General features: G+C 40.2%; 1 protein-coding gene across 4 annotated transcripts in view; it reads left to right on the plus strand.

The window, feature by feature from the left end:
- smtnb (smoothelin b) overlaps positions 1–27,015 on the plus strand; it is a 354,299-nt gene that overhangs the window by 103,407 nt on the left and 223,877 nt on the right. For all 4 annotated transcript variants that reach the window (XM_060843540.1, XM_060843539.1, XM_060843542.1 and 1 more), the window contains exons 3-5: positions 117–201; positions 5,809–5,887; positions 7,109–7,269. In XM_060843540.1, the coding sequence (XP_060699523.1) occupies positions 117–201; positions 5,809–5,887; positions 7,109–7,269 (325 nt within the window). The remainder of the gene's footprint in view (positions 1–116; positions 202–5,808; positions 5,888–7,108; positions 7,270–27,015) is intronic.

Here is a 27,015-nt window from a genome sequence, read left to right on the forward strand (position 1 = left end):
CTGTCCATATATTAAGAAGTGCAGTGGAGATCTGCTAAATTGTATTAATGTTGAATGAAGTGCATTATAATGCTTTCATTTCTCTCTTTCTGAATTTGTTTTGTCAAATCTTACAGACAAGAAGACGATCAGAAACGGTCTTTGGATATTCTTTCAGGGAAACTGGAGTCAATCCATGACATTGATGAGTTAACAGCCATGGTGAGCAATATTATTTCTTCAGTCCGTTGATAATGTATACAGCTTTTCAGTTTTCTTAACATTCCAATTTGTAGGGTGAGCATTTGGAAGACTTAGAATCTCCATTTTTGGGGTCCGTACATTGGCTTACATTAGTATAAATACAACTTAAATTCCTCCGTCAACTATTGATGCAAGTTAATTGGTTATCCTCAGCCTTTTAAGAAACCAGTTTGCCTACATTGGTCAGCTCAACATTTTATTAGTTTAAATATTCATGGACTTATGTGCCAACAAATTGGACTTCATTAGTTTGCAACACAGTTGGACTGGAGAACATTTCTGATTTGTTCTGCAAGGAAACCACGCTCATACCAACAGCCGGTCTGGAATGTATAATTCAATCCAGTTATTGTTAGGCTGGTCACAAAGTTTGGATAAGATTAATATTATTATCCAAGAAAGCAGAGTGCTCATGCTCTTGAGTTCAGTTCGATATTACTTGTGCACAAGCTTGCAGTATGATAGTTGGAATATTGATAGGTCTCATTATCTCTCTGCTCACCTGTTTCCTTATCATATAGAGTGAATCAAATATGTTGATGACTAGCAAATGAAATGTTGAGTAATTGTTGATAAGCTTGATTGGGAAGAATTCAGTCGCTCTGAATGAAGTTGATTGCAACTGCTTCAGATTTGCCTTTGCATTTGCATTCTGGATTTTCACATTGATGTTTAGAGGGGATGCTCATTATCATTCACTCCTCCTTTCTCTGTTACATATTTAATTCCTCCCCAAAATTTTACCAATGTTTGCAGGATTGCAGAATCTGACATAAACCATTGGTTTTTGGGATTGTCTGACTATAGCTTGTTGCTTCTGTGATTTGTTCCCAAGTCATTTGATCAAATTGGGGACTGAGAAAAGTTAGGCTGGAGATGCTTTAAGAATCATGAACTCAAGAAATTTTAAAAAGTAAGTGCAGGACTCAGACAGTTGATTCCACAAGCCTTCTCTGCCAATTAGTATAAGTGACATACAGAAGGTTTGATCATTTAGCCTCATGAATTTTTCCACCATTAAGTGTGAAGTCATAGCAGATCTGCAGCTTAATACATAGCCTACTTTGCCTGATATGCTTTAATAACTTTGGAAAAGAAAGATCCTAATTAAAATTGGCATGGTTTCCAAAAAGCTAGGATGTGGACAAACAGCTAGATTTTCTACTAGCCCAATGGTAAAGATTATAAAAAACATTTTTGTGGGAGTCGGCGGGCAGGGTGGAAATGTCACAAATTCCACTGTGATTCTTCAAAACAATTGAAGGTAGTTTAAGAAAATTATACCAAGAAAATAAGGTGTTCAGTTCAATCTGCGCACATCTGTGTTTATCTTTCAAGAAAGTCATCCTAATCACATGTTCACATAGTCTTTTATCCTCTTTATCTTCAGTGACCTGTCCAACTTAGTCTTAGATCGTAACAGGGTCACTACTTTCAACAGTGTCAAAAGGGCTTGTTTTCCTTTGCGCACACGAGTCTGGGGGTGTGGGGGGGAGATCTGATTGATGTATGTAAAATTGTGAAAGGCATAGACAGAGTAAATTGTGGGAATTGGGCTTTTCCTTGGGCTGGTAAGTTATTATGGAATCCTTCCCAATGGCAGACATTGTCTAAGACCAGAGGCCAAAAATTTAATGGGAGGGGAGAGATTTAGGGGAGAATCTGAGGACGTTTAAAGGCAATCTCAGGAAAAGTTTTTTTTCATCTAGAGGGTGGTAGATATATGGAACATGTTTCCTGAGAGCATGGTAGAGGCAGATACTCGTGCAACATTTTAAGAAGCATTTTGATGAGAACTGAAAATACCAGGACATAGCTGAAAATGTGTTGCTGGTTAAAGCACAGCAGGTTAGGCAGCATCCAAGGAACAGGAAATTCGACGTTTCGGGCCAGAGCCCTTCTGAAGGGCTCTGGCCCGAAACGTCGAATTTCCTGTTCCTTGGATGCTGCCTAACCTGCTGTGCTTTAACCAGCAACACATTTTCAGCTCTGATCTCCAGCATCTGCAGACCTCACTTAATACCAGGACATAGTAGGCTATGGACCAAGTGCAGGTAAATGAGATTAGTGTATGCTGGTCATGGATACAGTGGGCCGAATGTGTGACCCTGTCGCCATTCAGGGAGGCATTGCATGCCAATACTAAATCTCACTTGGGATCTTAGATGCAAACACTTTAGAGGTATTTCTTCACTTCCCTGAAAGCTAAGACACCATTTCTGAGTCTGACCCTTTTTTTAAAAAGTTGATGCAACAATACCAAGAAGGAGGGCAGGTTATGTCTGAAATTTCCATAATAGTTCACTAGCCCAAGGAAAGACCTAAGTTCTGGTACGGACATGGCAGCTGGTTAGTTGAACTCACTTTATCTTCCAATGGGCGTACGCCAAACCTGCCGACTCTGTAACCCAAGTAAGTTACTTAGAGTATCTAAGGCCTATGCCTGCATGGGAGAAGTGTCTAAGGACTGTGTCCAAGTTCTCGGAGTGTTTCCTATTGGTCCTCCCTATTGTTAGCATGTCATCTAGATGTATGGTGACCTGGGGTAGACCTTGTAAAATATTTTCCATTGTCTGCTGAAAAATTGCACAGGCTGCAAATGGTAGTCTTGTATAACGGTACAAACCCTTATGGTTATTTGTAGTAATGTACTTCTGGGAATCCTCATTTAACTGCAATTACAAATACAGTGGCTCATGTCCAGCTTTGTGAAGGACAGATCCCCCACTGCCACCTTTGCGTATAATTCCTCTATGCGATGGATTGGATATTTATCCAGCCACAAAATGCAGTTTACCATTTGTTTGAAGTCCCCACACAGATTCTGCAAACTAGACCGGTTTGATGATTCCTTCCCTTTCCAGTCTACTGACTTCTGCAAATACTTTTGCCTGTAAGGTAAATGTTACTGGGCGGGCATTGCAGAATAGTGGAATTGCTGCCTGGTCATCATGCAAGGTGGCTTTGGCTCCTTTGATAGTTCCTAGACCTTCCTGAAAGGTTTCTGGGAAAAAAATTAGGACTTCATTCAGGTAGCCATTTTGTAATCGAGGAATGATGAGCCAATTTAGGTGAATCTTTCTTAACTGATTTTCTTTCATCAAGTTTGGGCCAAGCCTTTTACTAGAGTCAGCGGTAACTGAACCAGTACGTCTGGCAGCATCTGTGGAGACATCACTGGATCCAAAACATTAACTCTGCTTTTTATGTACAGATGCTGCCAGGCTTGTGGAGTTTGTCAATGAATGATCTTAAAACTTTATCATATGTTCTAATGTCAGTGTGTAGTGGGTATGGAAGGGCATTGCTTGGAGGTCTGAAAGAGTCAGCCACAAGCGCTACCAGGTCTCAAAGTAAGTTGTTCACAAGACATCGGTACTGTGAGACTTTGTTCCAGTTATAATCAAAAGTTATAATCAGTAAACCTGTCTAATACCTTAACCATCTTTTCAAAAAATTCAATGAGGTTTGTCAGGGATGACCAACCTATCATGAATAAATGTCAGCGCTCCCTGATTAACTGAAAATTTTGCCATGATTATATTGAGGTCATCTAGGTGGACCTCATAGAAATTCCTGACTGAGGCTGTTAATCTGGTCCAATCAGGATGCCCTACTGACAAAAATAAACAGGAGTTTCAGTCATCCTGTTCACTCTGAGAGAGTTGTATCATTCTCAAGAACTCTCCACAAACTCTCCTGATTGAGGGCTTATGCCCGAAATGGCGACTCCACTGCTGCTTGGATGTTGCCTGACCTGCTGTGTTTTTCCAGTGTCACTCTTTTCGACTCTGACTTCTCCAGCATATATATTCTTCTCTTTCTCCTAAATGAGGGGTGTCTTGGTGATGTGATACTGGCCTCTGTGGAGTTATTTCATTGGTGACAAGAGAAAAATACACTCTTGAAGAAATATATCTGCAACAGTCATCTTTGAGTTGGGGTAACCATTTCTGTCATTATGCTGTTATTAAGAAACTTGACTTGTTCAATGTAAACAATAAAGTTTACATTAATAAAGTTTTACTTATTGATCAACATATCATTTTTAAAAATTTGTATTTACAAAGATTATATTTCGTCTTCACCAGTCTATTATTTCATCCAAGCTGCTCCAGCTCACAGACTTTTGCTAGGTAGCAGCAAAAATGCAGGTTGTTATCCGGAGGGAACTGATAATGGAGCAGAGGTTGTTCTGTGTTTGGGCTCAACAGGCTGCAGTTCAGCTTCAGAGGCATGGCCATCAAATTTGTGGTTGGGCTGAGCTTTGATACACAGTGAATCAGCCACAGGCAGGAGACCAGTGCTGAGAGAGAGAGAGAGAGAAATGAGTCTGGCAAGAGGAAGGGCTGAACACTGCTTGAGACAGTCTTGCAGGATGGGATGCTTGGGACCGTGTTAGCTGTTCCGGTGATCCCAACTGGTGCTGTGATCCACAATTTGGTACTGTTGAACTGACACATGGGGTTCCCCTGGATGAATTGTAACTTTGTATATACAAGTTGCTGTGACTCTTAAATAGTTCGTATCACATTCTAATGCACCGACTTCTATTTGTTCCCTCAAAGGATTACTATGTCTCTTTGGACTAAGTTTTTTTTAATTAACCAGAGATTTTTATTCATGAATGCCACCTTCTTAAAGACACAACAGTAATGAACTGCAACAGAGTGAACAAAAATGTACAGGGGACTTGAATCAAATTAAATTATTTCTTGTGTGATGATGTATCTCTGCTTTGGAAGACCTCAAGCATAATGGGCAATATCATGCGCACCTTCGTGTACAACTGCTTGTGGATGTAAATAACTGCCTTGTGTACTTTACTGGATAGTTGACTAAGTGCAAATGTAGACAATTGCCTCCTCACTCCTGCTCCTTCCCTCCACACACACTTAGCACGACAACCCAACCTAAGTTTGAATCCATTTGGAAATTTAAAAGAATTAGATTCTTGTCTCTAAGAAAACTTAAGTTACAGGCCAAGGAGATTTCTGAAAGCAATGAATATGGGCCAAGGAGCTTTCTGAAAACAAATGCTGGCGATCACACTGGGTCAGACAGAGAGACAGAAAAAGCTATCGGTTTGAGTCTAGATGACTCCTCTTCAGAGCCATCTAGACTCTTCGTAAGAGTCATCTGGATTGGAAAGGTTAGCTTGCTCTCTCTATGGATGTTGTCTGACCTGCTGTGATCTCTAGTACAGATTCCAGCATTGAACCTCCATGGAGATTTCTGTTTATCAACAGATGCTAGTATTTGATTTTTGACCCTTGTTAAAAAAATATCTTTCAGATTTTTCATAATTTTGTAACCACGGTCAGGATAAGTCATATTAAGCTTTATTCAGGAAAAACTTTGTTTGAATGGTAAGAGTGGGATTTTCCCTTAGTCGATGTGGTGCTAAGAAATATGTACTGTTACCTTGCCTGAAATGGTTTTTGGGATAACCTAAATTACAACAGAGACATACATGGCATTACAAAAATCTTGCAATGCAAAAAAAAATTGTTTAGGTCTCAGCAGTATAAACAATTAACTTTGATTTTCTTTGTGCTTCAATAGCTTCGAAATGCAGGTGAATATGCAGAACGTAAACTGATTAGAGCTGCCATTCGCAAACTTCGTGAGCGAGAGATTGAAGGTGGGTTAATTTGTGTACCTTCAGTTGTATTCATTCAATGAGTTTTTTTTCTTAACAGTGCTTGAATTCATGAGAAATCTGCATATTTTGCTACCTTTGAGCAGTAAGTGGATCAACTGTGGCTGCATTATCTTAAGGATTATACATCCAAAAATAAGTAAATTGGCCATGCTAAATTGCCCATAGTGTTCAGTGATGTGTTGGTTAGGTGCATTAGTCAGGGGTAAATGTAGAATGATTAAGGTAGGGGAATGGGTCTGGGTGGTTACTCTTCAGAGGGCTGGCATGGACCTGTTGGACCAAAGGACCTGTTTCCACACTGTAGGAATTCTATGAAATCTATTATTTCCCTTTGAAAATGTTATAACATCGCACCAGCAAACCAAAATTTAAAGAATAAGAAAGTTTACAAGAAATTTAGACCAAGACCAATTATCCATGAGCTTTTATGTATCGACTTACCGTACAAAATCTGTCTACAATTCCATTTTTTAAAAGCGCAAAAAACAAATGTCAAGTTTCAGCTAATTATCTTAGGAATCATCAGATAGTAATCAGGCATGAGAACTCTGGTATTTTGAGAAAGTTCTGAGAAATACTTTAGCACTGGTACTACTATCCTAGATAAGATTAACAGTCATGACATCATCCAATATTCAGAATTAAATATTTTACTATCAGTACAATATAACACATTTCAAAATCAACAAAGTACCTTTGAACTGTAGTCACTATGGCAATTTAGGAATAACCCCCAATATGCATTTTTCAGAAACCCAGGCATAGAACTTTACAAGTGACCAAATAATCATACAACCTTAAGTCATGGTTGATAAATGCCAGCCAGTACACTGGGAGAACTCTCCTTTTTCTTGAATATTGCTGTAAGATCTTTTGTGTCTGCCTGAGGTAGGGCCTCAGTTAATTTTTATATTTGGAAATTGTACTTCCAGTGGTGCAACATTTTTTTCCAGGGCTGCACTGAAATTTCTGGCTAGATTAATTGTTCAGGTTTCTCAAGTGGAGCTTTAACTCATAGCCTTTTGACTGAAGGAGGAATGTTACCAATGAACATAGGTTGACATCGACATATTGCTGAGCATTACCCATTAGCATAACTTTTATTTCTGATCAGTGGTTCCCTAGCTAATCTAAGCAATATAAGAATATGTTCCAAAATTGCTTGTACACTACATAGACTGTTCATTTTCTGTTATTCAGCTGCATCCATGCCAAACAAGCCAGTTGGCATGCTAGTTCATAATAGAGCACTGCAAAATGAAAGAACAATAAGCACTTACCCTCTGAACATCACATCACAAAAAACATGGTCAACCAAAGATCTACCTACAAATGACAAGAAAAATGTTCTTCAAACACAAGTGAGTATTTCATTAATCTAATCAATAATCTAGTATCACCTCTTCATATTAAAAAGAATGTTAACTGCCTTGATGAGCATTTACAAAAACAAAGCACCAAAAATATAAATTATGAATGGACAATTTTAGAATTTTGAATGCTTTTGTCCAATCATAAATACAGATTGGGACAAAAAAAGGAAAAGTAAGCGCTTGGTTTACCTGCTAAATCAAGTGATCCTTGATATTTATTTTGAACTGACAACTTGAAGTGATTTAATAACATGTCAAAGGTAACTGCCATTGAAATATCTGTTGCTTTTGCATATTTCTGTGTTGTTTGCTGTCCCTTTGCTATGACAGGCCCATTATTCCTGATATTGATTTTTAATTGGTATAAGAGATATATGCTCACAACTAACATTACTACTTTGATTGTACTAGGTTATTTCTGTTTATCATTCAGTTTTGACATCCCATTAACTTGAATATTTGAGATGTATAGAGTTCACCTTGACATAGGTGCAATATATTCATTGTAGGGATCATGTGGTACCCAGAAATCCTTATTCCCTTACTCATTCTTGCCTTTTTTGGCTATTTTTAATGTAAGTGTGTGTATCATTTTAAATTTCAATTTGAATGGCAAATTCTGGCTGCCAGGAAAGAAATGATATGTAAATTTCCATTATAAGTTGATCAAATTAGAGTGCTCAATTAAATATAACTCTGTTGTGCATGTTATTATTTGACATGATTGGAAGCTGCATTGATGCAGTGTTCATTTTAAGTGGCTTTCCACATGTTATTTGGAAGTACTTCTGGCAAGGCAATCAGCACACACCTTAAAAATATTTTCTAATCAACATGTTGAGATGTTATTACTGTAAATTCTCTGTATCCATGAAATCACGAATTGTGAATTCACCTATCCACACCAAAAAAATCAACATCCGCAGGCAATATTTGCAAATCTGCAATTTTTAACCTATTTTTAACAAGCTTTGCGCTGTCAAATGTTGTCATTTATGGGGGTTCTCAGGAATGGAACCCTTGCAGGTACAGAGCAAAGACTGTACACACCTCTGGAGCAGGTGGGATTTGAACCCTGGCCTTCTAGCTCAAACACCTTTAAAGCTATTGATTTAGGTGGCTTTCCAGTCTGGGAAATGATTGCCCATCTTATATGAGTAACAGCGTATCATTGGGAGGGTTGACAGTGGGAGGAGGAGAGTTGTTGGCAAATCATCTGTTGAAATCTGGAAACTTGCTTAAAACTACATTCCAGAGTTTCTAGTTGAGGGGTTTCTTTTATCTGAAGCCTTCCCCAGTCACTTCAAGTAACACCAGTCATACTCTTCTGCCAATTTGAAATGTAAGTACTGGTATGAATACAACAAGCAGTTGGACTTCACCTTGGAGTTGTGTGCATGGGACACAACAGAATTCAATTTTACATCTGAGCTCATTTTTAGGGTGCAGGGGGTTGATTAGCTCAGTTGACTAGCCAGCTAGTTTGTGATGCAGAGTGATATAAGCAGCGTGAATTCCATTCTCAGACCAGGTAAGTTACCATGAAGGCCCCTCCTTCTCGGCCTCTCCCCTTACCTGAGGTGTGGTAACCCTCTGGTTAAAACACCATCAGTCATCCCTCCCTAATGAGACAGTCATCCCTCCCTATAGTCCAAGTCTGACTTTACCTTTACCTTTTTATTGTCGAGGTGGGTTTTCTGCTAAATAGCTGTTGTTCATTGTAGATAGTTATTTCTTCATTAATAAAATGCTTTAAATATGTTCAAATACAATTGCATGTGAATGCATGTCCTACTTCATGTCAAGATTCTCTCAGGAATATTTGGGATGCCAACCACAGTTAGCAACAAAAGGGTATATAGGTCTATATTTGTTGCTCTCTAGAATCTTTCATATTTCTAAATGTTTTGAAAAATTACATGATGATTTCTCACTTTTTTTGCACTTTAATATATTATTTCCTTTATAATTTCATATCTTAACTCTATTAATGGTAATGTCTATATGTAATTAGGTGTTCTTGGAGGAAGTTTCACAAACGTCTGTACGATCTTAGCAATGCCTTGAATTTTCATCAAATATATTCCATCTGTAAATTTTTGAGTCAGACGTGTCGTTCTTTCAGCAATCCTAACCATTTTTTTCCATTATAAATTGCTATGTTTACATTAATAATGGTTTCATTTATATCATTATATAATCAAATATCCTTGGATAAAATTTCTCAGCTGTCACTGCCATCTTGATAATGTATTGAATTTTCAGCAAATGTTATACTTGTAAATTCCTGAGGCAAATGTGTTTGCTGTTTCACCAAACCTGCCCAGTTCTTTTCCCTTGACTTCCCTTCTCCTCTTTAAAATCTCCATTTTTTTTCCCTCTTGCTGTCTTCTTTTTCAGCCTTTCCAAGAGTATCAGAAACAAGAGGTGGTCCCATAGTGGTAATATAATTGGATTAGTAATCCAGGACCTCAGGTTAATGTTCTGGGGACAAGGGTTCAAATCCTACCATAGCACATCATGACATTTTGAGTTTAATTACAAAACGGAAGGCTCAACAGAAGAAGGCACAAAATATTCTGGAACCTGGTTGTGATTTCAAGAGATTAAATTTTATTTGTTTTTCTACATGAATAGGACTTGTATTTATTGGAAAAGCATACCATTCAAATCTTGTTTATTTGGGAATAGTTAGTAGTTAGAGATTTATTTGGTTTATTAATAGTTTAGTTAATTTGCTCACTGTTAGAGTTAGATAAATAAATTGTTACTTGTTGATTTTAAAGTGAGTGTCGGTGTTTTATTTAACCTCTAGAATTTGCTGAAGGGCAGGTTACACCTCTATTTACATTCTTACAGATTATACAGCAAGATGCTCCACTTTGGGTGTTTTGGTTTTACTTCTCAGAGGTGTGGGATCAACCTTCGCTTTATAACACAGCAAAGGACAGCAAATTCTTTTAATAATCAGCACTTATTTGACCAGATATGTGCTGGTTGACCAAATATTCTGGATAATTAAGAGCTATGTATAATCACAATAAACCCTGGCCAAGCAAAACTTTGAAACATTACATAGAATTTTTGAGGGATGTTAAGATATTAACACACTTCTTAAAATCAATCTAAGAACAAACAGTAATTAATAGAAATATAATGTAGAGGGTATAAACATCACTGTTATACTTTACAGCACAAGTATTTGGATATATCGCAGTAGGTCGCTGTATTTGAGATATATAATTTTTGCCAGTTTATCAAGAGTGCTAGTTGATAAATGTTGGTTAAAACAAAATTTGCATTACAACAGAATATGCAGCAAAAAATATGGAGGCTAATCTGTAGCCAGTAGTCTCCCATGAGCATTAACTAGATGAAAGACCAGATAATCAATTTCAAGGAACTAATTAAAGATGAAATATTGGCTAAAATACTGATCTCTCTCTCTCATTCTTAAAGTGCAGTGTGATCGTTTATGTCTGGTGAAGAGGATAGATGGGACTTAGTTTAATGTTTTATCTAAAGAATAACATGTCTTATTGTGTAGCACTCAAGTCTCTAGATTTGGACTTGAAATCAGATGCTTCACTTTGAAGTAATATTCAAGTGCCAATTGCTCCACAGATGCCATATTTAAGATAATTGATCGTTTCCTTTTACACTTTTGATTATTGCTACAAAATGTTATCCCTATGACTCAGAGGCAGGCTACTCACTCAGCTGCTCTGCCATAAGATGCCCATTAAAAACATCTCTGGGTATTTTAGAATCCGTGAAAGTCAGATCCAATGATTATGGGCTGAATTTTCCCCAAGTGTTGCTTTTGGAAAGATTCATGGGAGGAGGTCAGCCATGGCCCACATTGACTTTTCTTGTGCAATTGTCTACTTTTCAGCTCATTAATTATGCCACTGGCCTCTTCAGACCTGGCTCATGAATCATACAAAAGAAATATGGAAGCAAATACTGCTGCCCTTACTTTGCAACATTTACACTGCTGGCATCATATTCAAACCCTCAACATCAGTGTTTCTGTCACTTCAGGAACTGGCCCTTAAGCTGTGGTCCTACACTGTTTGAACTTAAGATGGCACAGAAAGGGAAGACGGCAACTCTTTTTTTTTTCTGACAGAACCTGGAGGTCCCGTGAATGCTTATCATTGAAAGAAGGGGAGTGATCTTTTCTGCAAACGGGCCAAAGGCAACAACCTAAGTCAGTGCAGTGTCCCGAGGCAAAAGATATACCTGGCAGTGCTGTAAGAAGATTAATGACCTTCTGTGCCACTGATTTCTCTGTGCTATCTCACATTCTCAGGGCCACTACTACTTAATCTAACTCATGGATTGACGCTGAGCTTTTGTATGCAGCGTGTCCTTACAATGGCTCTCATCCACCTTATCCTCCCAAACTATTGACATCTCTTGTCCTCTGGACTTCCTAGCTACTCTTTGGGAACATCTTATTATCACTGCCTTTATGTCATTACAGGAAAAATAGTCTTTCATAACCACGCCAGGAGTACCATGACTTGGCAATGCAGCAGATATTTGACTCCTCACCTGAATGAGGACATAAGGCTTCTGGGTAATCAAAGATGGAGGAAGGGAAAAATTTATGGCTGTAAGAGCGGCTCCTTTTTTTTTTGAGTTATTTTAGATGCTGGAGGTGATTTCCTCGAATTCCAGTAGCAGCAGTTACTGTTTGATATGCTGTTGCATTGTTTTGGAATTTTGGGAAAAAAAAAGTCAAAACAACAGCAGTTTTAAAAGGGAGAAGAACAAACAAAGGAAACACATGGTGAGGACAGTGCAAGGGAGAGAGGGAGAGAGGGAGAGGGGGAGAGAGGGAGAGAGGGAGAGGGGGGAGAGGGGGGGGAGAGGGGGAGAGGGGGAGAGGGGGAGAGGGGGAGAGGGGGAGAGGGGGAGAGGGGGAGAGGGGGAGAGAGGGGGAGAGAACCTGCCTTTGCTGTTTTTGAATTCATGTGTCGCTGGACATCGGAGTGCATCTGGGAAAATTAACAAACAGTGAATTTCGCAACTAACCTTGGAAGAACTGGTTTGGGCGAAGTTCACAACACAGAATCAGATAAGTTAATTGTTGTTTTAAGTCTGTCCAAGAGAAAGGCTGTATTAGTGAGTACAGTGGGTTCTTTCTTGATTATGTTTTTGGAGATAAGTCTCTTGATTAAACATAAAATATAAGCCACTGCTATTAATTTAATCTGGTGCATTATTTTGTAGAGAAATAAGACTGTTATTTTCTGGGCCTATAGATTATGAAGGAGCAAAAATGGCCTTTGCAGTGATATGTACTTCTTGTCAGATGTGGGAGTTTAAAGAGAGTTTAAGGGTTACTGAGGATTATATCTGCCATAAATGCTGTTGGATGCGAATCTTATCAGATCGAATGGATTGGTTGGAGAGACAGATAGAAGCGATGAGGAATTTGCAACGGCAACAGAATGTGATGGATGGCAGTTATTGGAAGGGGGGGCAAGTCTCAGATACAGTCACATAGATGGGTTAACTCCAGGAAGGGTAAGAGAGGTAGGCACCTAGGACAGGAGTCTTTTGTGGATATACCCATTTCAAACAGGTATGCTGTTTTGGAAAATGTAGGGGGTGATGGATTCTCAGGGGAACGTAGCATGAATAGCCAAGTTTCTGGTATTGAGGCTGGCTCTAATGTAATGTGGGATACGTTGGCTTCAAAGAGATCAATTGTGTTAGGGGATTCTGTAGTCTGAGGGACAGACAGATGTTTCTGTTGCCAGCAGAGAAAAAGCAGAATGGTGTGTTGTTTCTCTGGTGCCAGGATCAAGGATGTCTCTGAGAGGGTGCAAAATGTTCTCACGGGGGGAGAGGGGCCAGCAAGAGGTCATTGTCTACATTGGAACCAACGATATAGGAAGGGAAATGGTTGAGACTCTGAAGGGAGTTTTCAGAGAGTTAGGCAAAATTTAAAAAGGAGGTCCTCAAGGGTAGCAATATCTGGATGACTCCCAGTGCTACGAGCTAGTGGGGGCAGGAATAGGAGGATAGAGCAGATGAATGCATGGCTGAGGAGCTGGTGTATGGGAGAAGGATTCACATTTTTGGATCATTGGAACCTCTTTTGGGTAGAAGTGACCTGTACAAGAAGGACGGATTGCACCTAAATTGGAAGGGGACTAATATACTGGCAGGGAAATTTGCTAGAACTGCTTGGGAGAATTTAAACTAGTAAGTTGGCAGGGGTGGGACCCAAGGAGATGGTGAGGAAAGAGATAAATCTAGAGAAGTGATTGCTGGGCCTCTTGCTGAGATATTTGTATCATCGATAGTCACAGGTGAAGTGCTGGAAGACTGAAGGTTGGCAAACGTGGTACCATTGTTTAAGAGGGGGGTAAGGACAAGCCAGGGAACTATAGACCAGTGAGCCTGACCTCAGCGGTGGGCAAGTTGTTGAAGGGAATCCTGGGGGACAGGATGTACATGTATTTGGAAAGGCAAGGACTGATTTGGGATAGTCAACATGGCTTTGTGTGTGAGAAATCATGTGTCACAAACTTGATTTGAGTTTTTTGAAGAAGTAACAAAGAAGATTTGAGGGCAGAGCAGGAGATGTGATCTATATGGACTCCAGTAAGGCGTTCGACAAGGTTTCCCATGGGAGACTGATTAGCAAGGTTAGATCTCATGGAATACAGGGAGAACTAGCCATTTGGATACAGAACTGGCTCAAAGGTAGAAGACAGAGGGTGGTGGTGGAGGGTTGTTTTTCAGACTGGAAGCCTATGACCAGTGGAGTTCCACAAGGATTGGTGCTGGACGCTCTACTTTTTGTCGTTTACATAAATGATTTGGATGCGAGCGCAAGAGGTACAGTTAGTAAGTTTGCAGAGGACACCAAAATTGGAGGTGTAGTGGACAGCGAAGAGGGTCACCTCAGATTACAACAGGATCTGGACCAGATGGGCCAATGGGCTAAGAAGTGGCAGATGGAGTTTAATTCAGTTAAATGCGAGGTGCTGCATTTTGGGAAAGTAAATCTTAGCAGGACTTGTACACTTAATGGTAAGGTCCGAGGGAGTGTTGCTGAACAAAGAGACCTTGGAGTGCAGGTTCATAGCTCCTTGAAAGTGCAGTCGCAGGTAGATAGGATAATGAAGGCGTTTGGTATGCTTTCCTTTATTGGTCAGAGTATTGAGTACAGGAGTTGGGAGGTCATCTTGTGGCTATACAGGACATTGGTTAGGCCACTGTTGGAATATTGCATGCAAATCTGTTTTCCTTCCTAACAACAAGATATTGTGAAACTTGAAAGGGTTCAGAAAAGATTTACAAGGATATTGCCAGAGTTGGAGGAATTGAGCTATTGGAAGAGGCTGAACAGGCTGGGGCTGTTTTCCCTGGAGCATCTGAGGCCAAGTGGTGACCTTTATAGAGGTTTACAAAATTGCGGGGCATGGACAGGATAAATAGGCAAAGTCGTTTCCCTGGGGTCGGGGAGTCCGGAACTAGAGGACATAGGTTTAGGTCGAGAGGGCAAAGATATAAAAGAGACTGAAGGGACAACTTTTCCACACAGAGGGTGGTACATGTATGGACTGAGCTGCCAGAGGATGTGGTGGAGGCTGGTACATTTGCAACATTTAAGAGGCATTTGGATGGGTGTATGAATAGGAAGGGTTTGGAGGGATATGGGCCGGGTGCTGGCAGGTGGGACTAGATTGGGTTGGGATATCTGGTCGGCATGGACAGGTTGGATCAAAGGGTCTGCTTCCATGCTGTACATCTCTATGACTCTATATTCCTGAAGTTGGTTGATAAAGAGGGCACACACTTGTGTGGGGACTCGAATCTTCATGTGCTAATCCTGTGCAGCTTTCCTATTAAAGCCAGTGCTAACTCATTCTTATTCTGAACAAGCTTTTGTGCCTTTCTCTCAAATAATTTTCCTCTGGAAGAAGTTGGCTAATGCCATCCACATTGAGTTCAACTACCACCTCAGAGGAGGAAGCTATTCACCATCAGAGAATGCACCAGCAAGATTTTCACCTGAATTTTCCACCAACTCAGACTTTCAACTAAGTGGGTATTCTTAGCTAGATTAGATGTGGGAAGACATTTTGATGAGCACATCTCTGTCATGCCTCTGCAGCTGGTCAAGGAAGAAATGCTGCAGGATGCTGGCATAGAGGACTTCCAGAAATGATGCACATGCTCAGCCCTAAGTTGAAGATGATCTCATAGACTTTGCCATTAATGCACAGTGGGGCTCAGCAATAGGACACAAGTTTGTCAGGTAACCTGGATGGAAGAGTCCATAAATATTATTAGTTCCATGCTGGCTCTGGCATACATGAATCAGAGTCAGGTTTAGGGTTGTGCTGGAAAAGCACAGCAGGTCAGGCAGCATCCAAGGAGCAGGAAAAGGGACATTTTGGGCCAAAAGCCCTTCATCAGGAATGGCCCAAAATGTCAAATTTCCTGCTCCTCTGATGCAGCCTGACCTGCTATGCTTTTCCAGTATCTGCAATACTCATTTTTGCTATACATGAATCAGGCTACTTTCATGGACATGTTAGCTATCGCTGTGGAGACCCAGATCCAGTACATTCAGTACCTGCCAGAAAAGTGCATAAATCTGCACTCCATTGCTGTAACCATTGGTGCTTAGCATCGATGGCAAGACAAAAGGGGAATGGGGGATCCTGACTCATTCCAAGTACACCTTCCTCTCATGGAGACAAACTGGTACTAGTAGGCAGTGAGACACAGGAGGAACCACACACTGGCTTCTGAGAAGCTTCCTCTCAGAACACTGTAAAGGTGTCTGTCTTCTCCACTTTACCCTGCTTGTGAATTAAAAGCCTGCAGAAGTTCAAGCCAAGGAGGGTGGGTCTACATCTGGCATGACACTTTCAGTAGCCCAGATCCCCGAGACCTAATCTGATTTGGGGACCACTAGCCATTTCTTCCAGAGCAACGGGGCCAACTACAGGACAAGCTCCCTCTGCTCTAGCTGTGAACCCAGGGGACACATGTAGATCTGATAAAATGTTTTTTTACCTTTAAGTGCACATTATAACAATAAATATTTGTTATAAATAATTATGCAGCTTTGTTTACGTATCTTCACTGACTTGTAAAATGTGTCTCTAATCATATTGTTGCTACTGAACCTGATTATTGCACCCATTTGACATATAAGCATTTTCTTCAGACATCCCAAGATGAAAGAAGTTGTAACAGACAAACATTGCTCAGCTTTGACAAGCAACCAATTCCTTGATTGAAAGAAGCATCAGACAAATCAGATCCCAGAACCTTCACATTGGTGACTGCAGCCAAAGCATTACACTTCAGTGTAGACAATGCTGAAGTTAAAAGCATTTTGTAAGCATAGTGGTAGGTTGCCCTACACAGCTCAAACATGCTGAAACCCAAGTTATGAGTTGGAGGATAGAGTCAGGTGCACAGATCTCGAGAGGCAGCATTGAGTTCCATATTTCAGCATTACAAGGAAGCACTTGGCTAATGTGGTGCCACTGTTTAAGAAGGGTGGTAAGGCCAAAACTGGGAACTATAGACCAGTGAGCCTGACACCGTGGTGGGCAAGTTTACTTAGATTACTTAGTGTGGAAACAGGCCCTTCGGCTCAACAAGTCCACACCGACCCGCCGAAGCGCAACCCATTCATACCCCTACATTTATCCCTTCACCCAACACAACGGGCAATTTAGCATGGTCAATTCACCTGACCTGTACATCTTTGGTGCTGTGGGAGGAAACCGGAGCACCCGAGGAAAGCCACGCAGACACAGGAAGAATGTGCAAACTCCACACAGTCAGTCACCTGAGGCGGGAATTGAACCCGGGTCTCTGACACTGTGAGGCAGCAGTGCTAACCACTGTGCCACCGTGCCGCCCACTAAGTTGTTGGAGGGACTCCTGGGGGACAGGATGTATATGTATTTGGAAAGGCAAGGACTGATTAGGGAGAGTCAACATGGCTTTGTGCATGGGAAATCATGTCTCACAAACTTGATCGAGTTTTTTGAAGAAGTAACAAAGAGGATTGATGAGGGCAGAGATCTATCTGGAGTTCAGTAAGGTATTCGACAAAGTTCACCATGGGAGACTGGTTAGCAAGGTTAGAACTCACGGAACACAGGGAGAAGTAACCATTTGGATACAGAACTGGCTCAAAGGTAGAAGACAGAAGGTGGTGGTGGTGGAGGGTTGTTTTTCAGACTGGAGGCCTGTGACCAGTGGAGTGCCACAAGGATTGGTGCTGGGTTCACTACTTTTTGTCATTTACATAAATGATTTGAATAAGAGGTACAGTTAGTAAGTTTGCAGATGACACCAAAATTGGAGGTGTAGTGGACAGCGAAGAAGGTTACCTTAGCTTACAACAGGATCTGGACCAGATGGGCCAGTGGACTGACAAGTGGCAGATGGAATTTAATTCGGATAAATGTGAGGTGCTGCATTTAGGGAAAGCACATCTTAGCAGGATGTATACACTTAATGGTAAGGTCCTAGGGAGTGCTGCTGAACAAAGAGACCTTGAAGTGAAGGTTCATAGCTCCTTGAAAGTGGAGTCACACATAGATAGGATAGTGAAGAAAGTGTTTGATATGCTTTCTTTTATTGGTCCGAATATTGAGTATAGGAGTTGGGAGGTCATGTTACAGCTGTACAGGACATTGGTTAGGCCACTGTTGGAATATTGCATGCAATTCTGGTCTCATTCCTATTGAAAAGATGTGAAACGTGAAAGGGTTCAGAAAAGATTTACAAGGATGCTGCCAGAGTTGGAGGATTTGAGCTACAGGGAGAGTCTGAACAGGCTGGGGCTGTTTTCCCTGGAGCGTCGGAGTTTGAGGAGTGACCTTATAGAGGTTTATAAAATCATGAGGGCATGGATAGGATAATTAGACAAAATCTTTTCCCTGGGATAGGGGAGTCCATAACTAGACGGCATAGATTTAGGGTGAGAGGGCAAAGACATAATATAGACCTAAGGGGCAGCTTTTTCACGCATACGGTGGTAAGTTAATGGAATGAGCTGCCAGAGGAAGTGGTGGAGGCTGGTACAGTTGCAACATTTAAAAGGCATTTGGATGGGTATATGAATAAGAAGGGTTTGGAGGAGTATGGGCTCGGCATTGGTGGTTGGGATATCTGGTCGGCATGGACAGGTTGGACTCAAGGGTCTGTTTCCGTGCTGTTTATTGTCCAAGGTGTATCCAAGGTTCCAAGGTGTGTGTACAGAGAGATTCAGCCTGCAACAATTACACAAGGTAATAACTTTCCCTGTGATGACGACAGTCAAACACCGCTGACAATGAGGTTCTCCATTATCAGTGATTTCCCATTGCAGGGCAGTATAGACTGCAGCTAAGCAACTTTAAGAGCACTGCATCATCAACCTGCAGAGTTCATCAACTGAAAAGACTTCTACTCCAGCGATGTCTAGTTCATCTGAGACTATAAATACAAAAGTCTGGAGGTATAAATCCAATATCCAGGGTGGTATCACAAAGCGTACACACTGGAAATGTAAAATGTCCATGCATCTTTGCAAAGTCCTTAGGTATGCATCTCTGCTGGGAGTCTAAGGCTACCCCATCCATTCATGGCTGATGACATCTCTATAAAGCATTCAAACTGACACAAATACAATATGATGTTGCACATAATTCTACCAGAACCACAGTGGAACAGACAAAGTATTCCTTAAAATGAGATTTTGATGTCCTGGACCACTACATTTGTGTCCTGCAGTATAATCCATAAAAAGCGTATGCTGCATCATCTTGATATGCTATGCCTTTCACAACTAGAACCAAATGAAGGGGTAGGTTTATGACTAGATATTATGACAAGGACCCAACAACTGTGTGAATAGATCCCAGATGGTTGAATAGTGTGGGTGTGATCAAAATAGTCAGAGGCATTTAGACCTCCGGGAATGAGGATGCTGCTTTGTCTGTATTGTTAAAACCACCTAAAGCTTGAAGAAATTAAGTTTGGTGGGGCATGATGGCTCAGTTGTTAGCACCGGTACCTCACAGCACCAAGGATCTGGATTCGATTCTCAGCCTCAGGCAACTGTCTGTGTGGACATTCTCTTTGTGTTGCCATGGATTTCTTCTAGGTGCTTTGGTTCCTCCCACAGTCCAGACACATGCAGGTTGGGTGGATTGGCCATGCTAAATTGCCCACAATATTTAGAAATATGCAGACTAGGTGGATTAGCTGTGGGAAATGCAGCTTTACAGGGATAGGGTGAGATACTCTTTGGAAGGTTGATGTGGACTCGATGGGCCGAATGGCTTGCTTCCATATTGTAGAGAGATTCCATAAATCCAGTTTATTTTTCCTTACCAGTTGCTGTAAGTTTTTAAACAATAAATCAGAAACTTTATAATTTGTGAACCAATCGTAGGCAAGTAAAAATACCTGGAGGAAAGCAAGATCACCAAACAGCAAGTCCTGGCAAAACAGGAATGCCATTTCAGAGATTTAGGAAATTTCTTCAGAGAATGGTGAACCTGTGAAATTCTCAAACACAGAAAATGGTTGAGACCAAAATATTGAATGATCTTAAGAAGGATTTGGATATGGTTCTGAGAACTAAAGGGATCAAAGAGTATGGTATAAAGCAGGAACAAGGCACTGAGTTGAATGATCAGCCATGATCACTTTGAATGGCAGAGCAGTTTCAAAGGGCTTGAATGGCCTATTGATGGTCTGTTTTCTATGTTTGTGTACTGTTGATGTTTCCAAAAGAATCATCTTAGTGAATCCTGTGAACAGAGATCATTGAATTGTTTTCCCAGTATTTTCCTGGACTCTCAAAATTCCTCTAACATGCACATGCAGACAGACAAAAAAAAGTGTTGTAAGGGAAATTTGAGTTTTAATTAGTAGAGTAATATTTTGATAGTTCATAATTGTATACCCGTAGCTAGAATCTATTCATTTCTAATTGTTGTTAAATACTGAAACCTGTTCTGTGCTTTCTGTAAATCTCCATCTAGAAGACAGGTAAATTGGGGAATTTTGCAAACTTTGAAAAAATCTTTAACCTTTTGATGAGTCTGGGAATAGTAGAGCTTGATTTCCAGCACAGCACTCCAGTGAGGTGCAACGATTTGCTGTGGGATGGAATGATGGCAGTGGTTGAGAATTAGTGAGTTGAGGGTTCCTACCCCAAATAAACATCCAACTGTTCCTGCAAGGACAGTAATTCAGACAATATATCAAATTCCAGGACAAAGCAGCCTGCTTGGTTGGCATCTTCTCCACCACCATCTTCCCATGATCCTTTTACAACCGATGCTATTTACATTCATTCTCTTCGTTAATGATGTAATATGCATTATGACAAGTCACAAAGGTTCCTAAACCAAACCTCTACCACTTAGAAGGACAAAGGCAGTTGATGCATTGGGATGTCACATTTACAAGTTCCATTCAATGTCATGCACCATCTGACTTCATAGGATCATAGAATCTAAACAGTGTGGAAGCAGGCCATTCAGCCCATCAAGTCTACACCAACCCTCTGAGGAGCATTCTACCTGCATTTCTCATGGTTAACCCACCTAACCTTTACATCCCTCGACACTACAGAACAATTTATTATGGCCAATCCACTTAGCCCGCACATCTTTCGGAGGAAACTGGAACACCTGGAGGAAAGTGCACACTCCACACAGATAGTCATCTGAAGGTGGAATCAAACCTGGGTACCTGGCACTGTGAGGCAGCAGCACTAACCACTGAGTCACTGGGCCACCCCAAGGTTAAACTATATTACTATGCCTTCACAGTTCTTGTGTCAAAATCATGGAACTCTGTCTCTAACAGCAATGTTGGTGCACCTGCACCCTCAAGAATTGCAGTAATTTGAGAGAACAGCTCACCACCGCCTTCTCCAAAGCAACTAATGGTGGGCAATTATTACAGGCTTAGATATTGATGGCCAAGTCCTATTAATTAAAAAAAAATGATAGTCTTTATCACAGATGCAATATGTATTGTCACACACTGGCTCTGACCTCTTCAACATTTTTAGCTCAATCCTGTTCTGTCTTAACTAAATTCATTCTCAGCCTAATATTTCATTAACTCCAAACTACGTTTCAGGGCAGAGTCTGTGTAGGGGTCTGTGTGATGTGGAATCTGATGAGATTTGTGGCAGAACCAGATGAGACATCTGATGAGATAATGAGGACTGCAGATGCTCGAAAGTCAGAATCGAACAAGTATGGAGCTGGAAAAAGCATAGCAGGAGAATCAATGTTTCAGGTTGAGACCTTTCATCAGGACTGAGACTGATGTTGATGTTGAGATCATCTTGCTTCATTGTTCATGCTTCTGACAAGTGACATGGCAACTTTCTTGTTAGGCAGTGGCAAGTTGAGAGTTAAGAGGGATTATTGCTTGTTGAATGCCTTGCTAACTGTGGGCTGTTTCTCGCCTGGAATGAGAGGGGGGGGCAGATATTAAAGTTGAAAGTAGGTGACACAGCTGTTTCTTTTTGTGTAGACTGGATGGTGCTCCAAGCAGTGATTAGGCATTGCAGAAGGCCTATACAGTTAGTGATGTCAGGAGTTGGGGTGGGTGAGAGCGAGTGGGGCCGATGTTGCAGGTAATAATGAGAATAGTAGAGCATGAGACTTGAAAGGGGACAGGTACAATAGCAGAAAGAATGGAAGTGTGAAGTAATGGAGATAAGATGGTTGTAATTGGAGATTGTCATCGATCTACTTTCTACAGTACTGTGCTTTCTTATAATTGACTGAGACTGTACTGACCCAGGTGACAACCTCAAACAGGCTGGCATAGTCTTATTTTGTATCCTTAACTGCTTATCATGGGAAAAGTGGAGAACCTACTTCTGCATTACCCTGGAGTATCCACGTCCCTGTGTGCAGGGATGCTCTGCTATGTCTTGAGAAAATATCAGGAACCATGCAGGGCAGCTCTGGACTGAGAATGCTTGTCTGCGTGTACAGTAGACTTTTAAAAATGGTGTGGGCACTAAGTTGTTTAAAGAATGGTGCATGGTAAGCTGTGGCTAGAATCGGACGTAATGGACATCAGAGTGGCAAGGTAGGTAGTTAATAAGGCAGATTAGGTAAGAAATTATGAGAAAACATACTAGCCATCATGGCAGAAATCCTTTGTAAAAACATCAATGCACTCTGACTTAGCCAAGAAAAAGTAAGATGCAGTTCGCTGAGCTCATATCCCCTCTGCATAACAATTTTCGTTTCTATCCTGGCTCAGTTAAGCAGCTGTTAAAGGCCTCATCCAAGTTTGGTCTTTTCTGGAGTTCATTATTCCATTGTTGCCTCAGCAGGCTGTGTAGAATCCAGTACAACCAGAAATCTGTTCCTTAAACCTAACCTATACCATCGTACTCAAGTGCATCCCCTGGCCATGCTGTATTAGATTGGGTTTTGGTCCTGCAAATGTTTCCAGTTTGATTCTAATCTAGGATATTATTCCCTTTCCTATTGTGTAACCTCTTCTACCAATTCCCTCCATTGCACTGCCAACTATCCGTTTCCTCTCAATCTGGCCTATTGTGCAACTCTTTCCCATTTGTTCCATAAATGGCAATTATGGTTATCAGGTGCCTAAATTACACTTACTCATCTTTTTTATTTCTATATGTATCTCTTCTACTTTCAAATCTTTGTTAAAACTAACATTCTTAATCAAGATTTTTGCCATCTTTCCTCAGTTCAGCATCCATGTCACACCTCTATGAATGTCCTTCTGACCATTTTTTCTAGGTTAAAGTTGCTAATACAATTTTGTGTAACATCACTGATATAAAGAGGTCACTGATTTACTCTGCGATGTATACTAATATTGTTGTGTTCTCGGTAACTGATTGGCACATAACAACATCTGAAAAACCATAGCCCAGATTCTATTCCATGCATTTTATCCACATAATGTTTTCAAATCAAAATCCTAAACAAATTGTGAAAAAAAGTTATGTAATTTACTCGAAAGTTTGTGTATTTGTGTTATTTATTAGATGCTGGATGACTTCCAGGAGTGTAGAGAATTGGAATTTTCAGTTGCTTTCACTGATTTTCTTATGCACTGAAAAGGCGTGAAGTTAAAAATGCAAACACTGCAAGACAGTCTGCTTTAACTGGAACTTTAAAGATAATTATTGTTGATTACTTTGTTACAGTAAATATCTAGCATCAATTGTACTTAGTTTGACATGTAAAATTCTACTGCCAACTTGATGATGAGACTCCCTGACATAGACAGGATACATGGTAGAAAATTCCAAGAAGTCTGACTTTTCCTAAACTCCTCACACTTTGTTTCAATTCCATTTTCTTTAGAGTAGGAAATATGTTGTTGGGACAACCAGATAATAGATAGCCAAGATAAAAAATAGCTGGCATTCCACATGATTCAGTTTTTTTATTTTTGCTGATGGAGCTGGAGAGGGCGGAAATGATGTAACCTTTAGTATGCTGAGTTTTAATGACACCTACTGGCAATAATAAGACATTGATGCAGTCACAGGAAACATTAGATGAGTTGTTTTGTGATTCATATCCTCAGTTTGGAATTTCCTACAAACCCATTATTTGCACGCAACAGACTAATATCCAAATATGGAATTGGATTCTTTGTTACGTCAACTTGAGTTTAATTAAATGAAAAGGAAAGAGTTCATTTTTTTGATCTAATGCTATTGACAATGCTATTTCTTACTCCCCTCCCCCCAGTTAAAAATGTGGATTCACAGGATTAAATAGTTTGAAGGATTATTTTCCTGGAATATCTTATCCAGTGGATATGCAATGCCAAATGCCAATTAAATCACTTTTTCTTGGATTTCTGAATAATAATGGAGAAAGATTTACAAAGATAATCTCCCTCCCATAATTTTTTTCTAATTTCCTACAAATTTGGCTTGTGTTGGTGACTGAGGTAAGTGGTCCTCACCCTGTACCAAATCTCCATTTCTCATGTTTGAATCTAAAGTTTGTTAATATGTTGTTGGTGATCGGTAATTCTGCTGCTTCTCACTCCTTCTTACCCCTCCTTTATTTCCCATATAATCATCCCTAGCAGCTTTGGCTCACATTGATTTCCACACTATCCTTATTGACTTTTAATTACCCACTGAAATGGATTATCACATTGATCAATTATAATCAATCTGTTTCAAAGAGGTGGAACACCACTGTTCATCAAATGGTACTAAGAATAAACAATGAATATTGTTTCACTAGCAAAATCATAGATCTCAACATTCATTGAGAAATGTTTTAAATCCATCTTTCTGTTCAGACATTGATTGACCTACTGTGCATTTACAGCATTTTCAGTATCTGTCAATTCTGTAAGTGGGATTGTGCCAGTTAGAATTCATGATAACATTTCCCAGATGCTTTTCTTATAATGCTTATTATATGTGCGAGACTCTGAAAAGTCTTTGAGGTTGAACAAGTAAGATGTTCTGGCCCTCATCGGCTGGTAAAGCGATTTCTGTTTGTAAAGGAATTAGCTTCAGGGAGTCATTAATGATTTTGCTCGCCACATTTCAATGTCTAAGCATTAGTTTTCCATCGGTGGGGTTGTGGTTCCAGTCTTAAGAAGCCAGATGCTTGTGTTGGTAACCATTTTGTTTGGGAAGGGAAAGATAATTAAGAAGTAACAAAACAATATTTGGTCTAGGTGTGACATAACAAAATGCTTCAATTTGTTATACGGAATCTTCCATTACTTCTGGATTTTCCAAAGAACTTTTGAGCCAAATAAGCAATACAGCAAACATGGCAAACAATTTACAAATGGCCAGAACTGGCAATGAGATAGTTAACTGAATCTATTTTAGTGATGTTGATTGATCAGCAACTATTGACCAGGACACTGGGGAGAATTTCCCTGTTTTCAGATAAAACCGTGTCTTGAAATTTTTCACATCTATCTGAGAGTCTGGATGAAACCTTTTTTAATGCCTCCTATCTGAATGTCAACATCTTTAGACTGAAATGCCAGCATGGACAATGTGCACAGGTGTCATGATCGTCTGACGAGAGTGTGAAGGTGGTGTATCACTAGTGAATAATGAATGCTATCTAACACAGAGAAAGCCAAATGAGGCCATTCATCCGTGTACTTAAATTTTTTCATTAAATTCGTAAGTTCTCCTGTGCATTCCCAATTCATTCACCTTTTTAAAAAAATGTTTGTATGATATATTGCTGGGTCAAAGTTCTAGAATTCCATTCCTAAAATATCAATGTACCTAAATCATACAAACAGCAGTGGTTCAAGAGAGAGCTCACCATCACTTTTGTAAGGACAACTTTTGATAGACAACAAATACTGACCCAACCAGGGATGCCTAAATACCTTGAAAGAACAAGTAAAAGAATGAAGATAGGATCATGCTTTTGTCCGCAAAGTTTTGTCATCAAATAGCCTGTCAGCAGCCAGTGTTTTGTAGATGTAGGATGACTACAGGTACCATACAGTATAGCTAATAAATCCAAAAGTATTGTATCACTCCAGGAGTCATGCCTTTCAGAGACAAGGTAAATGAAAAAGTGCTTTAACTGTTCTTTAATTCAAGCACACTAAATCCAAATTGAGCATAGGGACAAGGCAAATTTAAGAATGTGCATAAAAGAGAAGGATTTTTGTGGTTGGTTCAACAGTGAACCAAAAGGAATGATTGCATTCTTTTTTTTCTTTGCACTTCTCTTGCCAAGATCGAATTGTTTGCCTGCTGTTTTCCTTCCTATTTCACCATTCCTCATTCAGGAATATTATCAGCCAGATAACTGCCTGAAATGCCCAATTGGCTTCAATGCAGAAAAATGGGCCAAGGTGAGGGTCATGATTTAGAACAGTGGGCAGATATTCATCATGACTCAGTTATGATGCAAGTTCCTCCATTAAAGACATTTTGTATGAAATGTATAAAGCTTCTTCACATTGTAAAATGGGCACAAATCTGAAAATTTAGTCTGATGTTTTACTTGTGACAGCTAACAATTATGTGATGTTTGTGAAGCAATGTGGATATTTTTTAAACTTGCTTCATTTAGTTAAAATTCATATCATTCTATTTTCCTGAAGGTGCTGTGCCCTGAGCTGCTGATTATAACATTTCATAGGTTATGAAAGACATTGTAAACCAAAACTTTTATTCCCTCATCTTTAGGATGTTAACTCACAGCATGTGATTCCTTCCATAATTCATTCTAAGTTCCACTTAATTTGCTAAATATAATTTAAAAGTTTTTTTCCTCATTTTCTTCCTTTGGTTTGATTAGATTAAATTAGATTCCCTACAGTGTGGAAACAGGCCCTATGGCTCAGCAAGTCCACATCGACCCGCCGAAGAGTAACCCACCCAGACCCATTTTCCTCTGACTAATGCACCTAATACTCTGGGCAATTTAGCATGGCCAATTCACCAGGCCTGCACATCTTTGGACTGTGGGAAGAAACCGGAATACCCGGATGAAACCTATGCAGACATAGGGAGAATGTGCAAATCCAGACAGTCACCTGAGGTTGGAATCAAACCTGGGACCCTGGTGCTGTGAGGCAGCACTTCTAACCACTGAGCCACCATGCCGCCCAAAAAGAATATTTGTAATTACTGGAAGTTCACCTGACCAGGACATTTTTAGATTGTGGGAGGAAACTGGAGCACTCGGAGGAAACCCA

The sequence above is a fragment of the Hemiscyllium ocellatum genome, chromosome 24, assembly GCF_020745735.1.
Source record: "Hemiscyllium ocellatum isolate sHemOce1 chromosome 24, sHemOce1.pat.X.cur, whole genome shotgun sequence".
NCBI classification, from domain to species: Eukaryota; Metazoa; Chordata; class Chondrichthyes; order Orectolobiformes; family Hemiscylliidae; genus Hemiscyllium; species Hemiscyllium ocellatum.